The sequence below is a fragment of the Carcharhinus amblyrhynchos genome, chromosome 5 (assembly GCF_965287045.1).
Source record: "Carcharhinus amblyrhynchos chromosome 5, sCarAmb.v2.hapA, whole genome shotgun sequence".
Classification (NCBI taxonomy): domain Eukaryota; kingdom Metazoa; phylum Chordata; class Chondrichthyes; order Carcharhiniformes; family Carcharhinidae; genus Carcharhinus; species Carcharhinus amblyrhynchos.
The window spans coordinates 83,205,518-83,226,848 of record NC_137328.1 but is presented as its reverse complement, the minus strand read 5'-3'; the positions used below and the strand labels follow the sequence as shown (position 1 = coordinate 83,226,848).

At 41.5% G+C, this 21,331-nt stretch overlaps 1 protein-coding gene across 3 annotated transcripts in view; it reads left to right on the top strand.

The window, feature by feature from the left end:
• rhobtb3 (Rho related BTB domain containing 3) overlaps nucleotides 1-21,331 on the top strand; it is a 127,853-nt gene that overhangs the window by 57,810 nt on the left and 48,712 nt on the right. For all 3 annotated transcript variants that reach the window (XM_080189098.1, XM_080189100.1, XM_080189099.1), the window contains exon 4: nucleotides 11,757-11,914. In XM_080189098.1, the coding sequence (XP_080045224.1) occupies nucleotides 11,757-11,914 (158 nt within the window). The remainder of the gene's footprint in view (nucleotides 1-11,756; nucleotides 11,915-21,331) is intronic.

Here is a 21,331-nt window from a genome sequence, read left to right as displayed (position 1 = left end):
ATATCCCTCTATTCCCATCTCATTCATGTACTTGTCAAGATGCCCCTTAAAAGTCACTACCGTATCTGCTTCCACTACCTATCCTGGCAACGAGTTCCAGGCACCCACCACTCTCTGTGTAAAAAATCTGCCTTGTCCATCTCTTTTGAAACTTGCTCCTCGCACCTTAAACCTATGCCCCCTAGTAATTGACTCTTCCGCCCTGGGAAAAAGCTTCTGACTATCCATTCTATCCATGCCCCTCATAATCTTGTAGTCTTCTATCATGTCTCCCCTCAGCCTCCGTTGCCCCAGTTTCTCCAACCTCTCCTCATAGCTAATGCCCTCATACCAGGCAACATCCTGGTAAATCTTTCCTGTACCCCCTCCAAAGCATCCTTGTGGTAGTGTGGCAACCAGAATTGAACACTTTATTCCAAGTGCAGCCTAACTACGGTTAGTAAACTTGGATTGTTTTTTGGCCTTCTGAAGCTGCAGCCAGAAGATAACCAACTAGTCCAACAAAACATGGCTTCAAATTATACTTTATTTTGGTCTTCCACAATGATTATGGGTAATAATCTCAATTGAACTTCTTAGACAGCTTAATGAGTGACTGTTAGCTAGGAGGTTTGAGTCTGCCCGATTCTCACATAGTTGTGCTAGGCCTTGACATGTCCATAGAATGCTTTTTGTTGTGATAAATCTATTTTCATGAGCTTTAATCAAACAGCACCTTATTACTGCTCTTCATTATATTCAGTAGTTTTAAAGCAATTTCTTCAAATGACATTTTAAATGAATGATTTGTATAAAATTGGTTTTAATTTAGTGATAGTTGCCCCTAATACACAATCTGCTTTGGATTGAAGAGCAGCCTGAGGGGAAATCAAAATTGCTATGAATGGCATCTTGACTTTACATTCCCGTCCTTTGTACCAATGGTATTTTTGTCACAAACTGAATGCTTGAATACTGAAAGAAGCTAAAGAGACTTTGGTTTCTTTCTGTAGACAATGAAGCTTTATTCCACCCACTGAAAAATGGGTCGGTTATCACACAATAATTGTACAAATTATCAACATTATAATCAGCCTATAATGGTACAGTCATACATTTATGCTGCAAATTTAGATATGCAATGAAAATATTTGAAATAAACTGGGATCGTATCTTTTCATGCAAGCATGAATAGAATTGATGATATGGACTAGTTTGCACGTTAAATAAGTTGGGTTGTCAGAGGATTTTGGGGCCAGTTTGTCTCAGCTCACTCTGCTCAGATATTAAACAGGGTCATTGCACTCTCTATACATGGAGGGTAGAGATTCCCCTTTGGGCGCAGTTGGCAAAATGGATGCAAATTACGCCCATTTTGAAGAACGTTTTTTTCCCATTCTTATTTGAAAACAAAATCTGCTGTGAATCAGTGATAAAAAGGTAGCATGCCATTCTTAAAAAATTGCTTGAAAACTATTTCTTGATATACTGAAGAGTGGTAATTTGGTGCTGTTTGGTTAATGTGGCTGAAAATAGATTTATCACAAAAAGTAAGCATTTTATATCATAGTCGATTTACAGCAAATGGATAACGTGATTTGAAAATATGACTCAAAAAAACATTCAGAACTATTTCTTGGAGTAGCAAATATTTTTGTAAATGAAGGAAATGAACATTCAAAAATTTTTCAAGGGTGCTTAACAAGAACAAAGAACAACCCAGCACGGGAAACAGGCCCTTCGGCCCAACGAGCCCGCGCCGCCGCATCGCCCTACACCTATTCTACCCTGCATGTCTACGAATGGGACCCTACTCAGTCAGATTCAGGGAAGAAATAGTGTCAATTTGGTGGAAACCAATTAGCCTAAGAGCACATCTTTGGGGTGTGGGAGGAAACCGGAGCGCCCGGAGGAAACCCACGCAACCACAGGGAGAATGCGCAAACTCCCACAGACACAGGCCCAAATCCATGTATCTGCACAGCTAGCAGTGCTAGTCACTGAGCTGTTGTGGAGCCCGTCTATCGGTCCAGGATCAAGCACACACACCGACATGAAGTACTAGGCCACTCCTGGACTTCCAAGAGCAGCCCACGCACAACCCGCCGTGTGCATGCCCCTCGCTTGACACGAGGTGGACCTCCACCTGTGGAATAAAGACAAAACATATTAATCATACAGCCTGCCCTTCCGGTGTCTCCCGAGGCTTAACCCTATTTAATAGCCCCTACCATATCCCTCCATTCTCGTTTCACTCATGTGCCTATCTAACTGCATCTTAAACGAGTCCAACGTGCCTGCCTCCACCACCCTACTCGGTAGCGCATTCCAGACCCCCACAACTCTCTGTGTAAAGAACCTTCCTCTTACCTCCAAATTATACCTCCCCCCCCTCACCCTTAAGTGATGACCTCTTGTGTTCGTACCCAGTCTAGGGAGCAGTCTCTCACTATTAACTCTATCTATTCCCTTCAGTATCTTATATACCTCTATCATGTCCCCTCTCAATCTCCTTCTTTCCAAGGAGAATAGCCCCAGTCTCTTCAGTCTCTCCTCGTAACCCAGTCCCCCCATGCCAGGCAACATCCTGGTAAACCTCCTCTGCACCCTTTCCAGAGACTCCACGTCCTTCCGGTAATAAGGTGACCAGAACTGGACGCAGTACTCCAAATGCGGTCTGACCAACGTTCTGTATAACTGAAGCATTAGACGGCAGCTTTTATACTCTAAGCCCCTTCCTATAAAGGCTAACATCCCATAAGCCTTCCTAACAACGTTCTCCACTTGTGACACAACCTTCATGGATTTGTGGACCTGCACTCCCAGGTCTCTCTGTACGTCTATACTCCTAATCGGCCTACCTTTTATCACATAGCTCCTCTCTGCATTATTCCTTCCAAAATGCATCACCTCGCATTTGTCAGGATTAAACGCCATCTGCCACCTATCTGCCCACTGCACCAACCTGTCTATATCCTGTTGTATCACCTGACAATCCAGTTCTGTACCCGCCAACCCTGCCATCTTGGTGTCATCAGCAAACTTGCTGATCACACCACCTACTCCCTCTTCTAAGTCATTTATGTAGACTACAAAGAGGAGAGGTCCCAGTACCGAGCCCTGCGGCACACCACTGGTCACTGGCCTCCAGCCCGACAAGGTCCCCTCCACAACTACCCTCTGTCTCCTATTTCCCAACCAGTTCTCAATCCACCTAGCTACCTGGCCTCGTATCCCATGCGCCTTAACCTTTTCTACCAGCCTACCGTGAGGGACTTTGTCAAACGCCTTACTGAAATCCATATAGATGACATCAACGGCTCTCCCATCGTCAACCGTTTTTGTCACCTCCTCAAAGAATTCCACCAGATTCGTAAGGCAAGACCTCCCTCTAACAAAGCCATGTTGCGTATCCCTAATCAGATCGCAACGCTCCAAATGCTCATACATCCTACCCCTAAGTATTTTTTCCATTAACTTCCCTACCACCGACGTCAAACTCACCGGCCTATAATTCCCAGGGTTATCCCTACTACCTTTTTTGAACAACGGGACCACATTTGCTACCCTCCAGTCTTCTGGGACCTCACCTGTGTCCAAAGAAGAGACAAAGATGTGCGCCAGAGGCCCAGCAATTTCATCTTTCGCCTCCCTAAGCAGCCTGGGATAAATACCATCAGGCCCCGGAGCTTTATCCGTCCTTACGCTACCTAAAAGCCCTAGCACTTCCTCTCTCGTAATAACTATATCCTGCAACTGCACCTCCGCTCCCTCCAAGAGACCGCACGATTCCGAACCCCTCTCCTTTGTGAATACCGACGCAAAGTATTCATTCAGGAGCTCCCCCATTCCCTCCGACTCAATACACAACTCTCCACTCATGTCCCTAAGAGGACCAATTTTCCCTCTAACTACTCTCTTGCCTCTGATATAGGAATAAAATGCCTTAGGATTATCCTTAATCCTACCGGCCAAAGCCATCTCATGCCCTCTCTTCGCCCTTCTAATTCCCCTTTTTAGCTTCCTCCTACTCTCTCTATATTCCTCCAGCGCACACTCCGTACCCATTTGTTTTGACCTAACATACGCCTCCCTCTTCTTCCTGACCAAGTCTTCAATATCCCCCGTAATCCTGTTGGTGTCCTTATACTCAAATGTTCTGTCATAATTTTTGGAGCTTTCTGAAAGACCTGGAAAGGAGAAGAATTAGTGGAAAGTCACAATGGTGTTTAATTCACTCTGGGAGCATGGATAGTTTTGTGCACAAGGCCTGCATGCTACCTCGAGGCTTTTTAAACTATTGCAAAAGGTTGCAGAAATTTGAGTTGTGGTGAATGGCATTGCATTTAAAATTAAGCAATCCTTTGTGCAGATGCATAAATTTCAGGCAGTTAAGCCAAAGAAAATAATCCAACCTAATAAAGACAAAAGAAATAGTAGCAGGAGTAGAACATATTGCTGTAGTATGGGCTCTTTAGATATCTAGATAAGATCTTGACACTTCTATGTTTAAACATTAACTGTTTATTGTTAGTCTGTAACTGTTTTCAGATCCTAGGTTACTGGCATGTATGATGCTGCTGTCATGCATGCAGACTATTTTCTCGAGATATTTGACTCTAATATGCATAGAGTCACATGGGTGGTGCTGTTCTCCAGTCTCGTGCTTATTCTTGCTCTGCTGAACAACTTTACATTACAGCTGCATTCAGGCCATTTTCCTTTCCAATGGGGCTTAACTATTTGTCATACAATCTTTACTTGCTACCCCTTCTCCTCCATCTCAAGTGTTGGAGTCTAAAAACTGAGGTGGTCTTGAGGCATGACAGTTCTCAATCTATCATGTTTGGAGGAATTGTATTTTGTCCCTGGTACTTGGTTATCTCCATTTGATTCACCTTTTCCATTGTATTTCTCTTTTTATTAGCAATTTGTCTGGTATTTATGAACACTGCAGTTTGTCTTGTTCCTTCCAAAGAGAATGAATCCATTCATTCTTAGAGTGAATTCAAAATTTACTTTTCCATTGTATCTACCATGCTCTTGCTGGACATTGACATTTCACAAATTGAAGCTTAATATCCACTTATTCCACAATTTCAGCCAACCATTTCTTTACTGTTATATTAAGAACATAAGAACATAAGAAATAGGAGCAGGAGTAGGCCATCTGGCCCTTCGAGCCTGCCCAGCCATTCAATAAGATCATGGCTGATCTGTCGTGGCTCAGTTCCACATTCCCGCCCTCTCCCCATAACCTTTAATCCCCTCTCTTATCAGAAACCCATCAACCCGTGTCTTAAAAATATTTAGCGAGGTAGCCTCCACCACTTCAACGGGCAGAGAATTCCAGAGATTCACCACCCTTTGAGTGAAGAAGTTCTTCCTCAACTCCGTTCTAAACCGCCCCCCCCTTTATCTTGAGGCTGTGCCCCCTAGTCCTACTGTCCTTTCTGAGCGGGAAGAGTCTTTCCACCTCTATCCTATCCATCCCATTCATCATCTTATACGTCTCAATGAGATCTCCCCTCATTCTTCTAAACTCTAACGAGTACAAGCCTAGTTTAGAACATAGAACATAGAACATTACAGCGCGGAACAGGCCCTTCGGCCTACAATGTTGCGCCGACCAGTCTTATTTTTAAAAAAAAACATTGACCCACTAATCTAAACCAATCCCTTTTCGTCCATAAACCTATCCACCAATCTCTTAAACGCCCCCAAACTAGGCGCATTTACAACTGCAACTTTATTCAGCCTCTCCTCACAGCTCAACCCCCTCAACTCCGGCATCAGCCTAGTAAACCTCCTCTGCACTCCCTCTAAGGCCAAAATATCCTTGCGTAAGTACGGCGCCCAAAACTGCACACAGTACTCCACAGAACTGCGGCCTCACCAATGCCCTATATAGCCGCAGCAAGACCTCCCTACTTTTACATTCAATCCCCCTCGCTATGAAGGCCAGCATCCCATTCACCTTCCTGACTACCTGCTGCACCTGCAAGCTGGGTTTTTGCGACTCATGCACAAGTTTTGCAAGCTTATGAATTTTTTCACTCTGCTCAGCTTTTTTTTCTAGTGCCTTGCAATTCAGTGTTGGATTTACATTTTCTGATCTTAGTTCATTCTTTTCTTTCTCTGGGTGAGATTTTTCTTTCCATCCGCTGGTGGCAGAATCTTATGGTCCTGTCGTTGTCAATGGGGTTTCCCATTGAATGTACGCCTTGCTGCTGGGAAACCCACGTAAACACCAGCAAGATTTTGGCACCTGCCTGCAACAGAATTTTGTCACTGTCCTTCATGTTGGATTCACTGTTGGCAAGGGCTTATTCCCTGTGAAGTTGTAACCTGTTTCAGTTCTGCAATTCTGCTACTCATGGCTTTGTTGTCTGCTCACAGCTTGGAAAGCTCTATGGCTTCTCCTTTCAATGCCTCCTAATTTCTATTCCACTGCTTCTTCAGCTTTTCAGTCTCTTTCTTGTAACTTTCAGCTTCCACCCAGAATATGGAAGAGTGCTTTCTGTGCTATGGGTTTTCTGCATTTTTTCAGGCCTCCTGTTTTCAAGCTTCACAAAATTATAGAATTCCAGCAACTATTTTAAGGATGATTCTTTAGTTTTTTTCCTAACTGCAGCAAATTCCTCTGTTGCTTAAATCAGGTGTCTCCAAACTTTTCAGTACAAGGGCCACATCATATATTTTACACATTTTCGGGGGCCAAAGAAAAAAAATTAGTTTTATAAATGAATAAAATTTAAATGAATGAATAAGTTTTATTTGGATCATCTTTGTAATCAGCATTATATGTTTCAGAACAAAAGAGAAATATGACCATTACAAAGAAACAATGCCGTGCATACACTGAGAAATGATATATAATGAGTAAAAGTGTCAAACATTAGCAAATACTCTGACAAAATAATCAATTACTTAACTGCAGATGAGAAAAGCAGGCTATTCAGTTTTTAGTTAATTTTGTTTACTGAAATTTAACGAATGTCTACTTGAAATGAGAATTTGCCCAATTTTGTGGCACACAATAAGAAAAATAAACATGCCCCAAGAAAGAACTTCTGTAAAAGAAAGCCAACAAATTCAAAATAAACTTGAACCATTAAGGAAGGTCGAACAAAAATAAATTCAGTCTGCACCTTTCCACACAATTCTGGCAATTGGAGTTTTCAATCGTAATCAATCATGAAGTTCTGCACAAGATTAATGGGAATGATGGAACTGCTTTTTTAATTTCAAAATATTGCTGAACTGAGGTTTCAAGCTTGAGGAGCCAATTATATAATGGACTTGAAATGCTCATCAGATAAATTTGCTCGATATTTGGACTTGACATACTTCATTTTTGAAAATGTTTGTTCACACAGGTACTTTGTACCAAAAACTGATACAAATCCACAAGCAAATCGCTTCAAATTTGGAAACTGTCAGGCTGCAAAGATTTATAAAATTGGATCAGATTTCCTTTTTTATACTTGTCTTTCAGCATGTCATTTAATTGGAGATCAATAATTTCCATTTGAAACTGACTTGGGAGTGTTTCAATATTGCAGTCAAATGGATTTTGAAACAGCTTTATTTCACCTGTGTTTCCATCGAGATCAGAAAGTCGTCCCTGAAATTGTTTTTGCAAGTCTTTAATGATTTCTGTTGCAAATAAAGCAGGAAATTCTGCTTCACTTTCTTCATGAAATTTTTCACAACGTGGAAAATGAACCAAGGTATGAACTTTCAGCTGTCCTTGAAATAGCATCAGTTTTGCCCTGAATGCCTTGACATCCGCAAATAGATCACAAATCAAATTTGTTTCACCTTGCAACTTCAGATTCAATTGATTCATATGGCCTGTCATGTCTGCAAAATATGCCAATTTCCAAAGCCAGTCAGTGTTTGATAGAAATGGTTCAGGTCGATTCTTCTCTATGAGAAAGAATCAATTTCCTCTCTGAGCTGAAAAACCATGATCGAACCTTTCCACAACTAAGCCATCAAATGCTGTATAATAAAGAAAGTCACTGAACTCAGAATCAGTTTCTTTCGGAAAATCACGAAACTGACGATGATAAAACCTGTGAGATCGAATGAAATCCACTGTTGAAACAACAGGTTTCAGAACGTAAGACATATCCACACATTTTCCGCACAATGCTTGTTGATGGATAATGCAATGCAGAAACATGGGCTTTGAGAATCCACCAACTTCACAAGCTTTTGTGATTTGTCCAACCAAACTTTTCTTCACCCCAGACATGTTCTTTCGTCCACCAATTGTCATGCATTGCAGTTTATTCCACTCCAGGTTATATTCTAACACAGTTTTTGCAATTCTCCAGTTACTGTGCTGTGCATGCTATGCACTGATACTAATTCTTGTGTCGCATTAAATTCACTGTCGATACCACGGATGCATACTAGGAGTTGTGATGTGTCACACACAGCAGCCGATTCATCAAGTGCGAGAGAATACAACTGAAAATTTCTTGTTTTGTCTGCAATTTGATGAAATCTATTGCTTCCTATCTCCTCAAATCTACGAGCAACGATATTTGGCGCAAGACTGATGATTTTGAACAGATTTGCTTTTTCTGGGCATAACTCTTCCACTGCTTCCATTATACACTCTTTGATGAGATCTCCATCGGTGATGAGACCTCCATCAGCAAATGTCCGGCCTGTGGCTTCTGTCCCCGTGTCCAGATCCTGAGTCAACGGCAGGGTTCCGGACGCAGGAGTATTTTCAGCAGCAGAAATCCCATCCCGCCTCACTGGCTATGGGCCAGATGTAGCCCACTGTGGGCTGTATGTTGCCCGTGGGCCATAGTTTGGAGACCTCCTGGCTTAAATGTCCCATACTTTGAGAGTTTTGGAGGGAACTCTGGTGTCCATTCTTTAAAAGAAAGACACTGCAGCACCTTTTATTCTCTCTGCAGGCCCTTTGAACCTTAATTTTGAGAGCTTCATAGGCCCATATTTTTGGGGATCCATGTGATTGTGAGCCTTTTTAGAACTTTTCAACTTCAGACAGCACTTTTCTCATAAGCCCTGCAGGTCTTTTTTTTTTATTCTGCGGGTTCTTTTTAAACCTTTGCCTCTGCCAGCAAATTTTTTAAAATGCAGCTCTTTTATGGATATGCTGAGCAATGGGATTGCTATTTGTTTTATAGTGTAGGAACAGGTTTTTTGGAATTTTTGCTCACTGTCTCGGTGAGCAAAAATTCTTCACACTGCATCATTCAGGGTCTTGCAAGTTTTGTAGTTTTGCTCATTGTCTTGTAATCTAGCCAATATGTCTTAACTTTCTTTAAGACAGAGATAGATAGGTTCTTTATTAATAAGGAGATCAGGATATGGGGAAAAGGCAGGAGAATGAGGATGAAAAAGAAAATTAGCCATGATTGAATGGGGAACAGACTCAATGGGCCAAGTGATAAAATCCTGCTCTTTTTCCTTATGGTCTTAACTCAGCATCACTCAGGATCCTGCAATCAACTTTCACTCACACTCTGTGGGGTTCCTCAGCTTCTATGTCTGTAGCAAAATTTCAACGGAATTTTCAATTTTTCTCCAAGTCCATCTTCACTGGGTCATCACCATGTTGTATGATGATCCCACTGCTACCATCCATGTTGTAACATACATTCTTTATATGTCTCAATGATGAGATTCTGAAACTTGTATGCTTAAACATTGTTGTTGGCCTTTAACTATTTCAAGATCCCAGGTTATGGCATGCATGGTGCTGTTGTCACGCAGCTAAGCTGCTTCCAGAATGTTCACTCTACATTGTTGTCAGAATCTGTTATCATGTCACTCTATACATTGTACCATTGGTGGTCCTACTTTCCTGTCCCATATTAACTCTTGCCAGGCTTTTACATTACAATCGTATGCAGGCACATAACACAACGCATATGGCCCCTTAAGTCTGCTCTGCAAATTCACTATGGTCCTGGCTGATTTGATCATGGCCTTGGTTGCAGTTTTGTGCCCCCTAATTTGTGATTACAGTTCACAAATCTGTTTGCTTCAGAAACTCAAGATCACTGTAATTGTCCATTTCTGATTAATTAAGTGATCCAGCCTTGAGGCATTTTTGCCCCCTAGAAGGGTCATGGTTTGGTGATGGGATCTGCAATAACAAAAGCTTCATGGCTAGTAACTGGCTTTCTAGCCTTCTAGTGATTGGCACCTTTAGACCATGAACGGAGATTGAAATTTGGCCCTTAGGAGGGAACCTTAAAATGAAATGAATATTTGACATTTTATTCTTCAATCTTCCACAGGACTCCTGCAGAAGCTGCAATCAGTGAAAGTTTGTGGGGCCATCTTCATTAGGACTGTAGCGCTTGGCAAAGATGTGGGTATGCCGGCGTTGGACTGGCGTAAACACAGTAAAAAGTCTGACAACACCAGGTTTTAGTCCAACCGATTTATTTGATAATAGACTCACAAGCTTTCGAGGTTTCCCTCTTCGTCAGGTGAATGGAGAGTTCTGGCCTCAGACAGGGCATATAAAGCACAGACAGTTTTCTGTGCTTTATATGCTCTGTCTGAGGCCAGAACTCTCTATTCACCTGACGAAGAGGGAAACCTCGAAAGCTTGTGAGTCTATTATCAAATAAATCGGTTGGACTAAAACCTGCACTTCGCAAATACAGAGAGAGAGACATGAAGAGCTGTGTCTCCAGCTCTTCCTCCTGTCTCTTGCATCACAGGGACTGAACATTCTATGGAGTACTAAAAACAAGGAAAAGTTATATATAAATTAGTTGCTTTCTTTGAAGTTTTGAAAATTGTGTTAAAATTCAAGTAATGGGCCAGTTTCTACGACCTCACCCACAGCTGGGATTCTCCTATCCTTCTTCAGTGAACAGAGATTTGGCTGAGCGCTAAATTCTCTGCTTTCAAGCAGTGGTGGCGGACGTGAATGGCCAGAGAATGACTCTTGCATTCATTCATGGCATCTGAAGGAGTTATCATCAGTTGAATACAATATAATTCAGTTTTTCTTGGCAGTAATTGGTCTTGAATAAAACTATTTTTAAAATAGGATTTTTAATCATGATAACTTTCAAGTCAGCGTTCACACTTTAAATTCTGAGCATATGATGTGAATTGCATTATCCGCGCTGCAATTATCTGTACTCCAAACTTTTCATAAGCCAAAGCCTAGGGCGTTGTTTCACTGCAAAATCCAGTAACAGCAATATTCTCCTGTCTAGTGTAAATTGAGTTCACAGCCCGAGTAAGATTAAATACACATATTTCTGTTGAATTTGTCTTCATTACTATGCTAAGCATATATGTATGACTCAATTACCTCCCAGTTGCTAAGAAAGATCCCAAATCTTTATTCAAAGAAGGGCAGGGATTCTCCTGAGTGTCCTAACCAACATTTGTTCCACAACCAATGTCAGCAAAAACAGATGAATTAGAGATTTGTCTCTTTGCTGTTTGCAGGATATGGAAAATGGCTGGTGTTAAATAAGGCATAGTAATAAAGTGCTTTGACACATTTGAAAAGGTGCTTTTTAACTGTTATAAATTAAGTATTTCTTTCCATTTCCTGCAGAGGCGAAGGATGATCATCTATGTCAAATGATAAAAGTTTTACAATTTACAAATATCCAAATTCCAGAAAACCCAATCAATCTGCCCTAAATCTTGACTCTGCAAATATTATGTGCAACTAAATTGTGTTTCATGTTAAGTATTTGAAGACATATTTTGACTTGAAATTCATGAAATTTCAACATTTTCAACAGAAGAAGGGCCGCCTTGCTCTTGCCCACTGTGTACATCAGATAAAGGGAGCTGTGTTCCTTTCTATGAGGGAATTGAACTGTCAAAAGAAATTGGAGCGGCTTACTTGGAACTTCACAGTCTCAATGACTTCTATGTGGGGAAATACTTTGGAGGAGTGGTGAGCAACATTGCGATCTTTTCTTAATAGTTTTTTTCATAACATGAGATTTTAAGATATTATCTGTTTTCTTCATGTTCCACTGCTAGGAAAGATGATTACAGAAAGTATCCATCTTGGAATCTTGTTAATTTGTCCTTGAATGTGTTGAACTGTATTGATTTACTCCTGAAACAGACAGTAGAGTTGACAATCTGTTGGATTTGCTTGCTTAGAGTCTCCCTGACAAAGTATGCATCACAGGAGGAGTGGGGCACTCTTATTCAATATACCCGTACCAATCTGAGTGCACCTAAGGTACCCATCCAGTGAAGTATTTTGCCATCCTTTGTAAGGTCCCATTTTAGAAATACAAAAAAAATTGATTTGCCTGAAATCTTGGGTGTCAAGGCCACAATCCTCTGCATATGCCACCATTTAGAGATCCTGTAGGATTCACCTCACTAGGCACACCATTGCTGATGATTCACCATTTTACTGCGAGACTCGAACTTCTAATGTATCCAATTCTTGACTTAGTTTCTGACTGATGTATGGATGGTGCAGGTCCATAGGAGATATAGAACATAGAACATTACAGCGCAGAACAGGCCCTTTGGCCCACGATGTTGCGCTGACCAGTTAAAAAACAATGACCCTCTAACCTAAACCAATCCCTTTCCATCCATAAACCTATCCACGGATCTCTTAAACGCCCCCAAGCTAGGCGCATTTACAACTGCAGCAGGCAGGGCATTCCAATCCCTCACCACCCTCTGGGTAAAGAACCTACCCCTGACATCCGTCCTATAACTACCACCCCTTAATTTAAAGCCATGCCCCCTCGTGCTAGCTTTCTCCATCCGAGGAAAAAGGCTATCACTGTCCACCCTATCTAAACCTCTAATCATCTTATATGTTTCAATAAGATCCCCTCTTAGCCGCCTTCTTTCTAACGAAAACAACCCCAAATCCCTCAGTCTCTCCTCATAGGACCTCCCCTCCATACCAGGCAACATCCTGGTAAACCTCCTCTGCACCCTCTCCAAAGCCTCCACATCCTTCCTATACTGTGGGGACCAGAACTGCACCCAATACTCCAAGTGCGGCCGCACCAGAGTTGTGTACAGTTGCAACATGACGCTGCGACTCCTAAATTCAATCCCCCTACCAATAAACGCCAAGACACCGTATGCCTTCTTAACAACCTTATCTACTTGATTCCCAACTTTCAGGGATCTATGTACACATACACCTAGATCCCTCTGTTCATCCACACTATTCAGAGTCCTCCCGTTAGCCCTGTACTCGACACATCTGTTATTCCTGCCAAAGTGAATTACCTCACACTTCTCCGCATTAAACTCCATCCGCCACCTCTCGGCCCAGCTCTGCAACCTGTCCAAGTCTCCCTGCAAACTATGACACCCTTCCTCACTATCTACCACACCTCCGACTTTGGTGTCATCAGCAAATTTACTAATCCACCCAACTATACCCTCATCCAGATCATTAATAAAAATTACAAACAGCAGTGGCCCCAAAACAGATCCCTGAGGCACACCACTCGTAACTGAACTCCATGACGAATACTTACCATCAACCACCACCCTCTGTCTCCTATCTGCTAGCCAATTCCTGATCCAATTACCTAGATTACCCCCAATCCCATACATCTGCATTTTCTGCAGAAGCCTTCCATGGTGAACCTTATCAAACGCCTTACTAAAATCCATATATACCATGTCAACTGCCTTACCCCCATCCACCTCTTTGGTCACTTTCTCAAAAAACTCAATAAGGTTAGTAAGGCACGAACTACCCGCTACAAAACCATGCTGACTATCTCCAATCAATTCATTACTCTCCAAATAACTATAAATCCTATCCCTAATAATTTTTTCTAAAACCTTGCCCACAACAGAAGTAAGACTCACCGGTCTATAATTCCCAGGGAAGTCTCTGTTCCCCTTCTTAAACAAAGGGACAACATTCGCTATCCTCCAATCTTCCGGCACTATACCTGAGACCAACGACGACCTGAAGATCAGAGCCAGAGGCTCTGCAATCGCCTCTCTTGCCTCCCAGAGAATCCTAGGGTAAATCCCGTCTGGCCCAGGGGACTTATCTATTTTCAAACCCTCAAGAATATCCAGCACATCCCCCTTATCAACTGCAATACTGTCTAGTTTACACCCCTGTAACCCAGTGTTCTCCTCAGCTACATTTATGTCCCCCTGCGTGAACACCGAAGAGAAATATTGGTTCAATGCCTCTCCAATCTCTTCCGGTTCCACACACAACTTCCCTCTGCTGTCTGTAACTGGCCCTAATCTTGCCCTAACCAACCTTCTGTTCTTAACATATCTATAGAACGCCTTAGGATTCTCCTTAATCCTATCAGCCAAAGTCTTCTCATGTCCTCTTTTAGCCCTTCTTAACTCACTCTTCAACTCCCTCCTAGCCAATCTAAAGCTTTCTAGTGCACTACCTGAGCCCTCAAGTCTCATCCGAACATAAGCCTCCTTTTTCTTTTTAACCAGCGAATCAACTTTTTTAGTGCACCACGGTTCCCTAGCTCGACCAATTCCTCCTTGCCTGACAGGGACATACCTACCAAGGACTTGCAGTAGCTGCTCCTTGAAAAAACTCCACATTTCGGACGTTCCCAGTCCCTGTAGTCTCCTAGTCCAACCTATGCTTCCTAATTCTCTCCTAATAGCCTCATAATTACCCTTCCCCCAGCTAAAACTACTGACCTGAGGTTCATGCCTATCCCTTTCCATCACTAAGGTGAACGTAACCGAATTGTGGTCACTATCACCAAAGTGCACACCAACTTCCAAGTCTAGCACCTGGTCTGGCTCATTTCCCAGCACCAAATCCAATATAGCCTCACCTCTAGTTGGCCTATCTACATACTGAGTCAAAAAACCTTCCTGCTTCATATTTGGAATTGCTTCATATTTTCATCACCCATATAACTTCTTTGCTCTGTCATAACTGTAGTGCAAGGTTTTAGGCCTTACAAATAATTCAGTAATCCTAAGCTATTAACCTTAAACATGAGAGATAAAAAGAAAATTGTAAATATTGTAAGTCTGAGATTAAAATATGAAATGTTAGAAGTACTTGGGCCTTTTAACAACTGATCTGAGAAAAAAATAGCTTTTCATTTGTGGGAATGAAACTTTAATCTGAAATGTTAACTCACCATTTCTCTTACAAGATGCTGAAGAGCAGCAACTTGTAATTTAATATTTCAGAAATATACTTCGAGGATCAGTCATGAAAAATAACTGACAAATTAACTTCTGCTACCCATTAGACACTCAACACTAGTTTTGTTTAACAATCAATTCATATTAACTCGTCACTTTAATACCTTAATGTGTAGGTCAGCGCACTGGTGCTCCAGCATGCTGTGGAGATTTAAAAAGTATCACTGTGCCTAGAATGCTGAGCCAGTTGTGAGGAGAAGCAAAGCACAAACTTTGCACTTCCCACAGATTGAGAAAAAAGCAGAGCCACCTTTAACCCTGATATGTTGATTCTAACAATTACTTATTGAGTGGCACAGAGAGAAAGCTGGCACTTGTTTACATACTTGATTGGGATGGAGTGCAATGTGAGGAGGCCAGACAGAAGTAAAAGAAAGGACAGGAGGGAGGAAAAGTCCAAAAAGCATTTCATTAAATTTCTGATGGCTTTGATCCTTTTGAACTAAATTGGAAAATATTGATGTGTCTGTAAAAACAGAATTGCCTCATGATTGTAACCAAATTAATAATAGATTGAGACTATTTGGAGGATTGATCAGTACAAAATACGACATTGTCATTGGGTGATTTGTTCCCCAAGGAACAATCTCTGGATAATTGTATCTACTTAAGCTTGTTTGAAAAATAATTCTTGGGTGAAACCTAGAAATACATCTATAATCTGTCTGTGAACAATAATTAATTAACTTTGCCATTTCAAAATATTTCGTTAAGCTTCATTAAACTTGATTTCCTGTCCTCAGAAATTTTTTCTCTATTCTTTTGATTTAATTTATTATTATCATATGTATTGGGATGCAATGAAAAGTGTTGTTTCTTGCATGCTATACAGACAAAACATAGAGTACATAAGAGGAGAAGGGAAGGAGAGGGTGCAAAATATAGTGTTATAGTCATAGTGAGGTTGCAGAGAAAAGTCAGCTTAATATATGGTAGGTCCATTCAAAAGACTGATGGCAGCAGGGAAGAAGCTGTCCTTGCATCAGTTGATACATAATCTCAGACTTTTGTATGTTTTTCCCAATGGAAGAAGGGGGAAGAGAGTATGTTCAGGATGCGTAGAATCCTTGATTATGTTGGCTGCTTTTCCAAAGGCAGCAGGAAGTATAGACAGAATCAATGAATGGGAGGTTAGTTTCCGTGATGGACTGGGCTATTTTCACAATCCTTTATGGATTCTTGCAGTTTGATCAGAACAGGAATCATACCAAGCTGTGATACATCTGGAAAGGAGGCTTTCTATGGTGCATCTATAAAATTGATGGGAGTTGTAGTAGGATGCCCAATTTCTTAGCCACCTGAAAAAGGTGATGTTGTTAAGCTTTCTTTTCTTTCATGGGACACTGGTGTCGCTTGGCAAGTCCAGCAATGTTGCCTGTCCCAATTGCCCTTGAACTGACTGGCTTGCTAGGCCACTTCAGAGGGCCATTAAGAGTCAACCACATCACTATGGACCTGGAGTGATATGTAGGCCAGACTGGGTAAGGATGGCAGATTTCCTTCCTTAAAGGACATAAATGAACCAGATGGGTTTTGTCACGTGTGTTCTCTATGTGCGTTAAAATATTGCACTAACATTTTAAAAGAAAGTTTTGACTTTTTAACTAAATCTAAGTGACTCCTTGACTGTGATTTCCCATTTTGTCAGTAGCAATGTAGCAAAGTGGGGAAGGGTCCCTTTGAGGTGGCAGGCAATTAATTTCAAAGATGGTAAACTGGAGATCTTCCTGTAGATGATGAGAAGGAGCAAGACAGTCTGTTTGAGAAAATGGGAAAAATTGCTGAAGTCCACTGTTAAGACATGGCACTGGTGGTAAGAGCCAACTCTGAGTCCATCCCTACCCCTTAGACCACTGTGCAATTTCTAAGAATGTTTATAATTAAATATAACGGCCTCTTTGCTTCAAGTGCTGCATTACTTATTGATTGCAATATTATTAATCCTCTTGTTGCCAACCACCAGCTCAGAGACAATTGCTGAGCAGGTTTTAGATAGTTGTGAGGGGATCTGCATATCAGGTCACATACTGAGCATGAGTTGGCAGCTGGGGATGGAATGTGAGCTGTCTGATGTTTGAATGAAGAGTGAAGAAATGACAGCACTGTCAATGGACCCTGATCTCATGGATCCTGCTTTTAAAGGAAGGATCATGCAGGACACACAACATACACTAGAGAAAGTTTCCAAAGCATTCAGTATCAATCTAGCCAAATGATGGGGTTCATACCTAGCATGTGCAGTACCACAGCATCATTGGCCTTCCTGGAAGCATGGCAGTTTCTTGTTGCACTGCAATAGATGCCATTACATCAGAGAAGCTGATGAGCTGCTGTTCTCTCAAAGGTCAAGTTGCGTTCAAGTAATCTAATTCATTCAGTTTGTCTTCTTGCATATTAAATGCCAGGCAAAAGCAGTTTATAATGTCTACAGTATGGCAACAAGGTACTAAATAAGATCCAGCTATCATTTCCTACTGTGTCAATCACATTCTTCAGCCAATTCTGTCTGATACATGCAACATTACAATGAATCATCAGGGACAGGCTGCCTGAGCATCAAGGCAGGGTATCATACAGGGTATAGGCATCAAGAAATCAAAGCCACTATCATCCCAAAGTATTCCTATAGATAACCAGTGGCTGGGCTTCTTGCATGTTTTAAGCTCTCAGGAAATACTTAGAAAGAGCATTAAGTTGGAAATGGGCAGGATAGCACTTAGTGAGAATCCAGCCCAGGGCCTAGCCATTTGTCAAGCAATAGATATTTAGCAGACAGAAAATACGATTAAAACTGAAAAATAGAATTGCATTGTAAGGATTTTCCAGCATTTAATGTAATACAGCAATAAAGGCATTTACATCTTGATCTTTGTACCACTGCAAGAGGAGGCACCTGCTTTATATGGACATACTTGATGATCACAGAAAATGTCTCCATTTAAATATCTGTACTGGAAAAGTAGCATGCACGTCTGCCAGAAAATCAATAATATAAAAATGACCTTGAGTCACCACCCTTTTCCACTATATCAGTGAACCAAAGATTTCCAGAAGGCGTTTGATAAGGTGCTTCACAAAAGGTTGCTGCAAAAGGTCAGGGTGCACGGAGTTGGGGGTAAGGTATTAGCATGGATAGAGGATTGGTTGTCTAATAAGAAGCAGAGAGTTGGAATCAATGGATGCTATTCTGGTTGGCAGTTGGTGACTAGTGGAGTGCTGCAGGGATCAGTGCTGGGGCCTCAACTGTTTACCATTTACATGGACAACCTGGAGGAGAGGGCTGGGTGTAGGGTAACTAAATTGCTGATGACATGAAGATGAGTGGAAAAGCAATTTGTGTGGAAGGCGTGTAAAGTCTGCAGAGAGATCTGGATAGGCTGAGTCAGTGGGTGAGGACCTGGCAGATGGAGTATAATGTTAGCAAATGTGAGGTTATCCACTTTGGTAGAAATAATAGTAGGAGGGATTATTATTTAAAGGGCGAAAAGCTGCAGCATGCTACAGTGCAGAGGGACCTGGGGGTCCTTGTGTATGAATCGCAAAAACCCAGTCTGCAGATGCAGCAGGTGATCAAGAAGGCAAATGGAATGTTGGCCTTCATAGCGAGGGGGATAGAATATAAAAGCAGGGAGGTCTTGCTGCAACTGTACAGGGTACTAGTGAGGCTGCAGCTGGAGTACTGTGTGCAGTTTGGTCGCCACATTTGCGAAAGGATATATTGGCCTTGGAGGGAGTGCAGAGAAGGTTCACCAGGCTGATACCAGAGATGAGGGGGCTAGCCTATGAGGAGAGATTGAATAGACTGGGTCTGTACTCGTTGGAGTTTAGAAGGCTGAGGGGGGATCTTATAGAGACATATAAGATAATGAAGGGGCTAGATAGGCTAGAGGTAGAGAGATTCTTCCCGCTTAGAAAGGATAGCAGAACTAGAGGGCACAGCGTCAAAATAAGTTGGGGGGGAGGTGCGGGGGCAGTTCAGATCAGAGTTGAGGAGGAACTTCTTCACTCAAAGGGCGGTGAGTCTCTAGAATTCTCTGCCCATTGAAGTGGTGGAGGCTACCTTGCTGAATATATTTAAGTCACGGGTAGATAGGTTTCTGATAGACAAGGGAATTAAGGGTTATGGGGAGAAAGCGGGAAAGTGGAACTGATCCACTTCAGATCAGCCATGATCTTGTTGAATAGCGGGGCAGGCTCGAAGGGCTAGATAGCCTACTCCTGCTCCTATTTCTTATGTTCTTTTGTTCTTAAAGATGGAAAACATTGTAACCGTCTCAAGCTCATATCCCCTTTTCCAACTTGAAGCACTATTGAAGCCATAAATGTTTCAGAACCTTTATGCACAGAACATACTGTCTTGAGAGTTGAGGTCGTTTAGTTTTAGAATTTCCATTCAGCCAGCAAGCCCACTGCCTGGAAGCCCCATAAAATGAAATCTACTGGTGAGAATTTAAATACAACTTGGAAAGAAAAATCTATTAGGAAGAGACTGCATGTCTGGAAATTAAGTGGTCGATAATCTTACCCATCAAGCTCAGCAGACACTAAAAATGTAATGAAACAAAATTTTCTCTGTGCAAATTAACCATAGTTGCTAAGATCAACTGAAAAATATGAAGATGCTACATATGTTCTTTCAATACTCTTAATGGGCACCGTATGTATAGAACAAACAGACTGCTCTGCTGTGCCTGTCATCAGAATATAAATAATCCAGCTCTGATTTTTTTTTAACTTAATCACACCCTCCAATTTGATTACTGTAATTTCAAACCTGATAGTTTCTTTTGGTAGTTGTTTGTTAAAATTATATTCTATTATTGCAATTCAAATACCATATATAAACATAGCAACAAGAAATGTATGCAATAATCTCAAATTCGCCTCTAATTAAAAACAGAATGAATGAAGATCAGCGATATAGATTAAAAACAAGAAGGGCAAAGATCAAGGGAGAGGAATGGCAGGAAAATCTGCGCCAAGCTGCCAGTACCCACCATTCATGCACCAATGATGTCTGCTGGACATTGTAACATACTTATAAGTGGCCACAGGGCATTGTTCTTTTATTCCTCTGGCTTTGATGTACCATCTGTTGCATTGTGTAGCCAACCTTCAGAATAAAGTTGACCCTGTCAATGATAGTCAAGCTAACATCCTTTTTCAACTTTCCTTTCCTTCCCAGCATTGAGATTAAAGTCAACAGCATTCTGATCCAGGTTGCTGCCCACAGCTGTATCAAATGAATTGTGTGATGCATTAGTCAGGAGGGGCAACGTTTTTCTTTTTTCCCCTGATGAATGGTAGTAGCATAATAACATATGCCCAACCTCATTGCAAAGCTACATTTTACTCTGTTTATAAGTGGTCATTCCATTGCCCAACTTGCAGTTCATCATGCAGCATGTAAGTGGGCTGTTTTGGAAGGATTTGGTGTGCAAAGCACCGGTCAGTACTTACATATGAGAGAAGAGCTTAAATAGGATTTTTTTATTTAGCTTACACACTAGCTGTATTGTCAAGTCACATTGTCATACACATTTTCTGAAAAGATTCTACTTTTCATCTGAGAATGGAAACAAGTGATTTAAAGCAATTGAAAGCTGTTGAATACTTGGCATTATTACAATGTATTAGTTCACCGTGCTCCTGAACTAATAATTTGCACTTACAGAGTCTATATCCTTCCATTCCCTTCCTATTGCGCTGGAGGGCTGGAGAGCCTGTTCCTGAGCTGTACTTTTTGTTGTTCTTTGTTCCACCTGTCAATACTCCTAATGGTTCTATCATTTACTGTATAATTCCTACATGCATTGGACCTTCTGAAATGCATTATCTCATGCTTGCCCATATTAAATTCCATCTGCCATTTCTCCGCCCAAGTCTCCAATTGGTCTATATCTTGCTGTATCCTTTGACAATCCTCTTCACTATCCGTAACTCCACCAATTTTTGTGTCATCTGTGAACTTACTAATCAGACCAGTTACATTTTCCTCCCAATCACTTATATATACTATGAGCAACAAAGGTCCCAGGGCTGATCCTGTGGAACACTGCTAGTCACAACTTTCCATTCAGAAAAGCACACCTCTGCTGCTCCCTTCTGTCTTCTAAACCAGTTCTGTATCCATCTTGCCAGCTCTTGTGAATTCAAC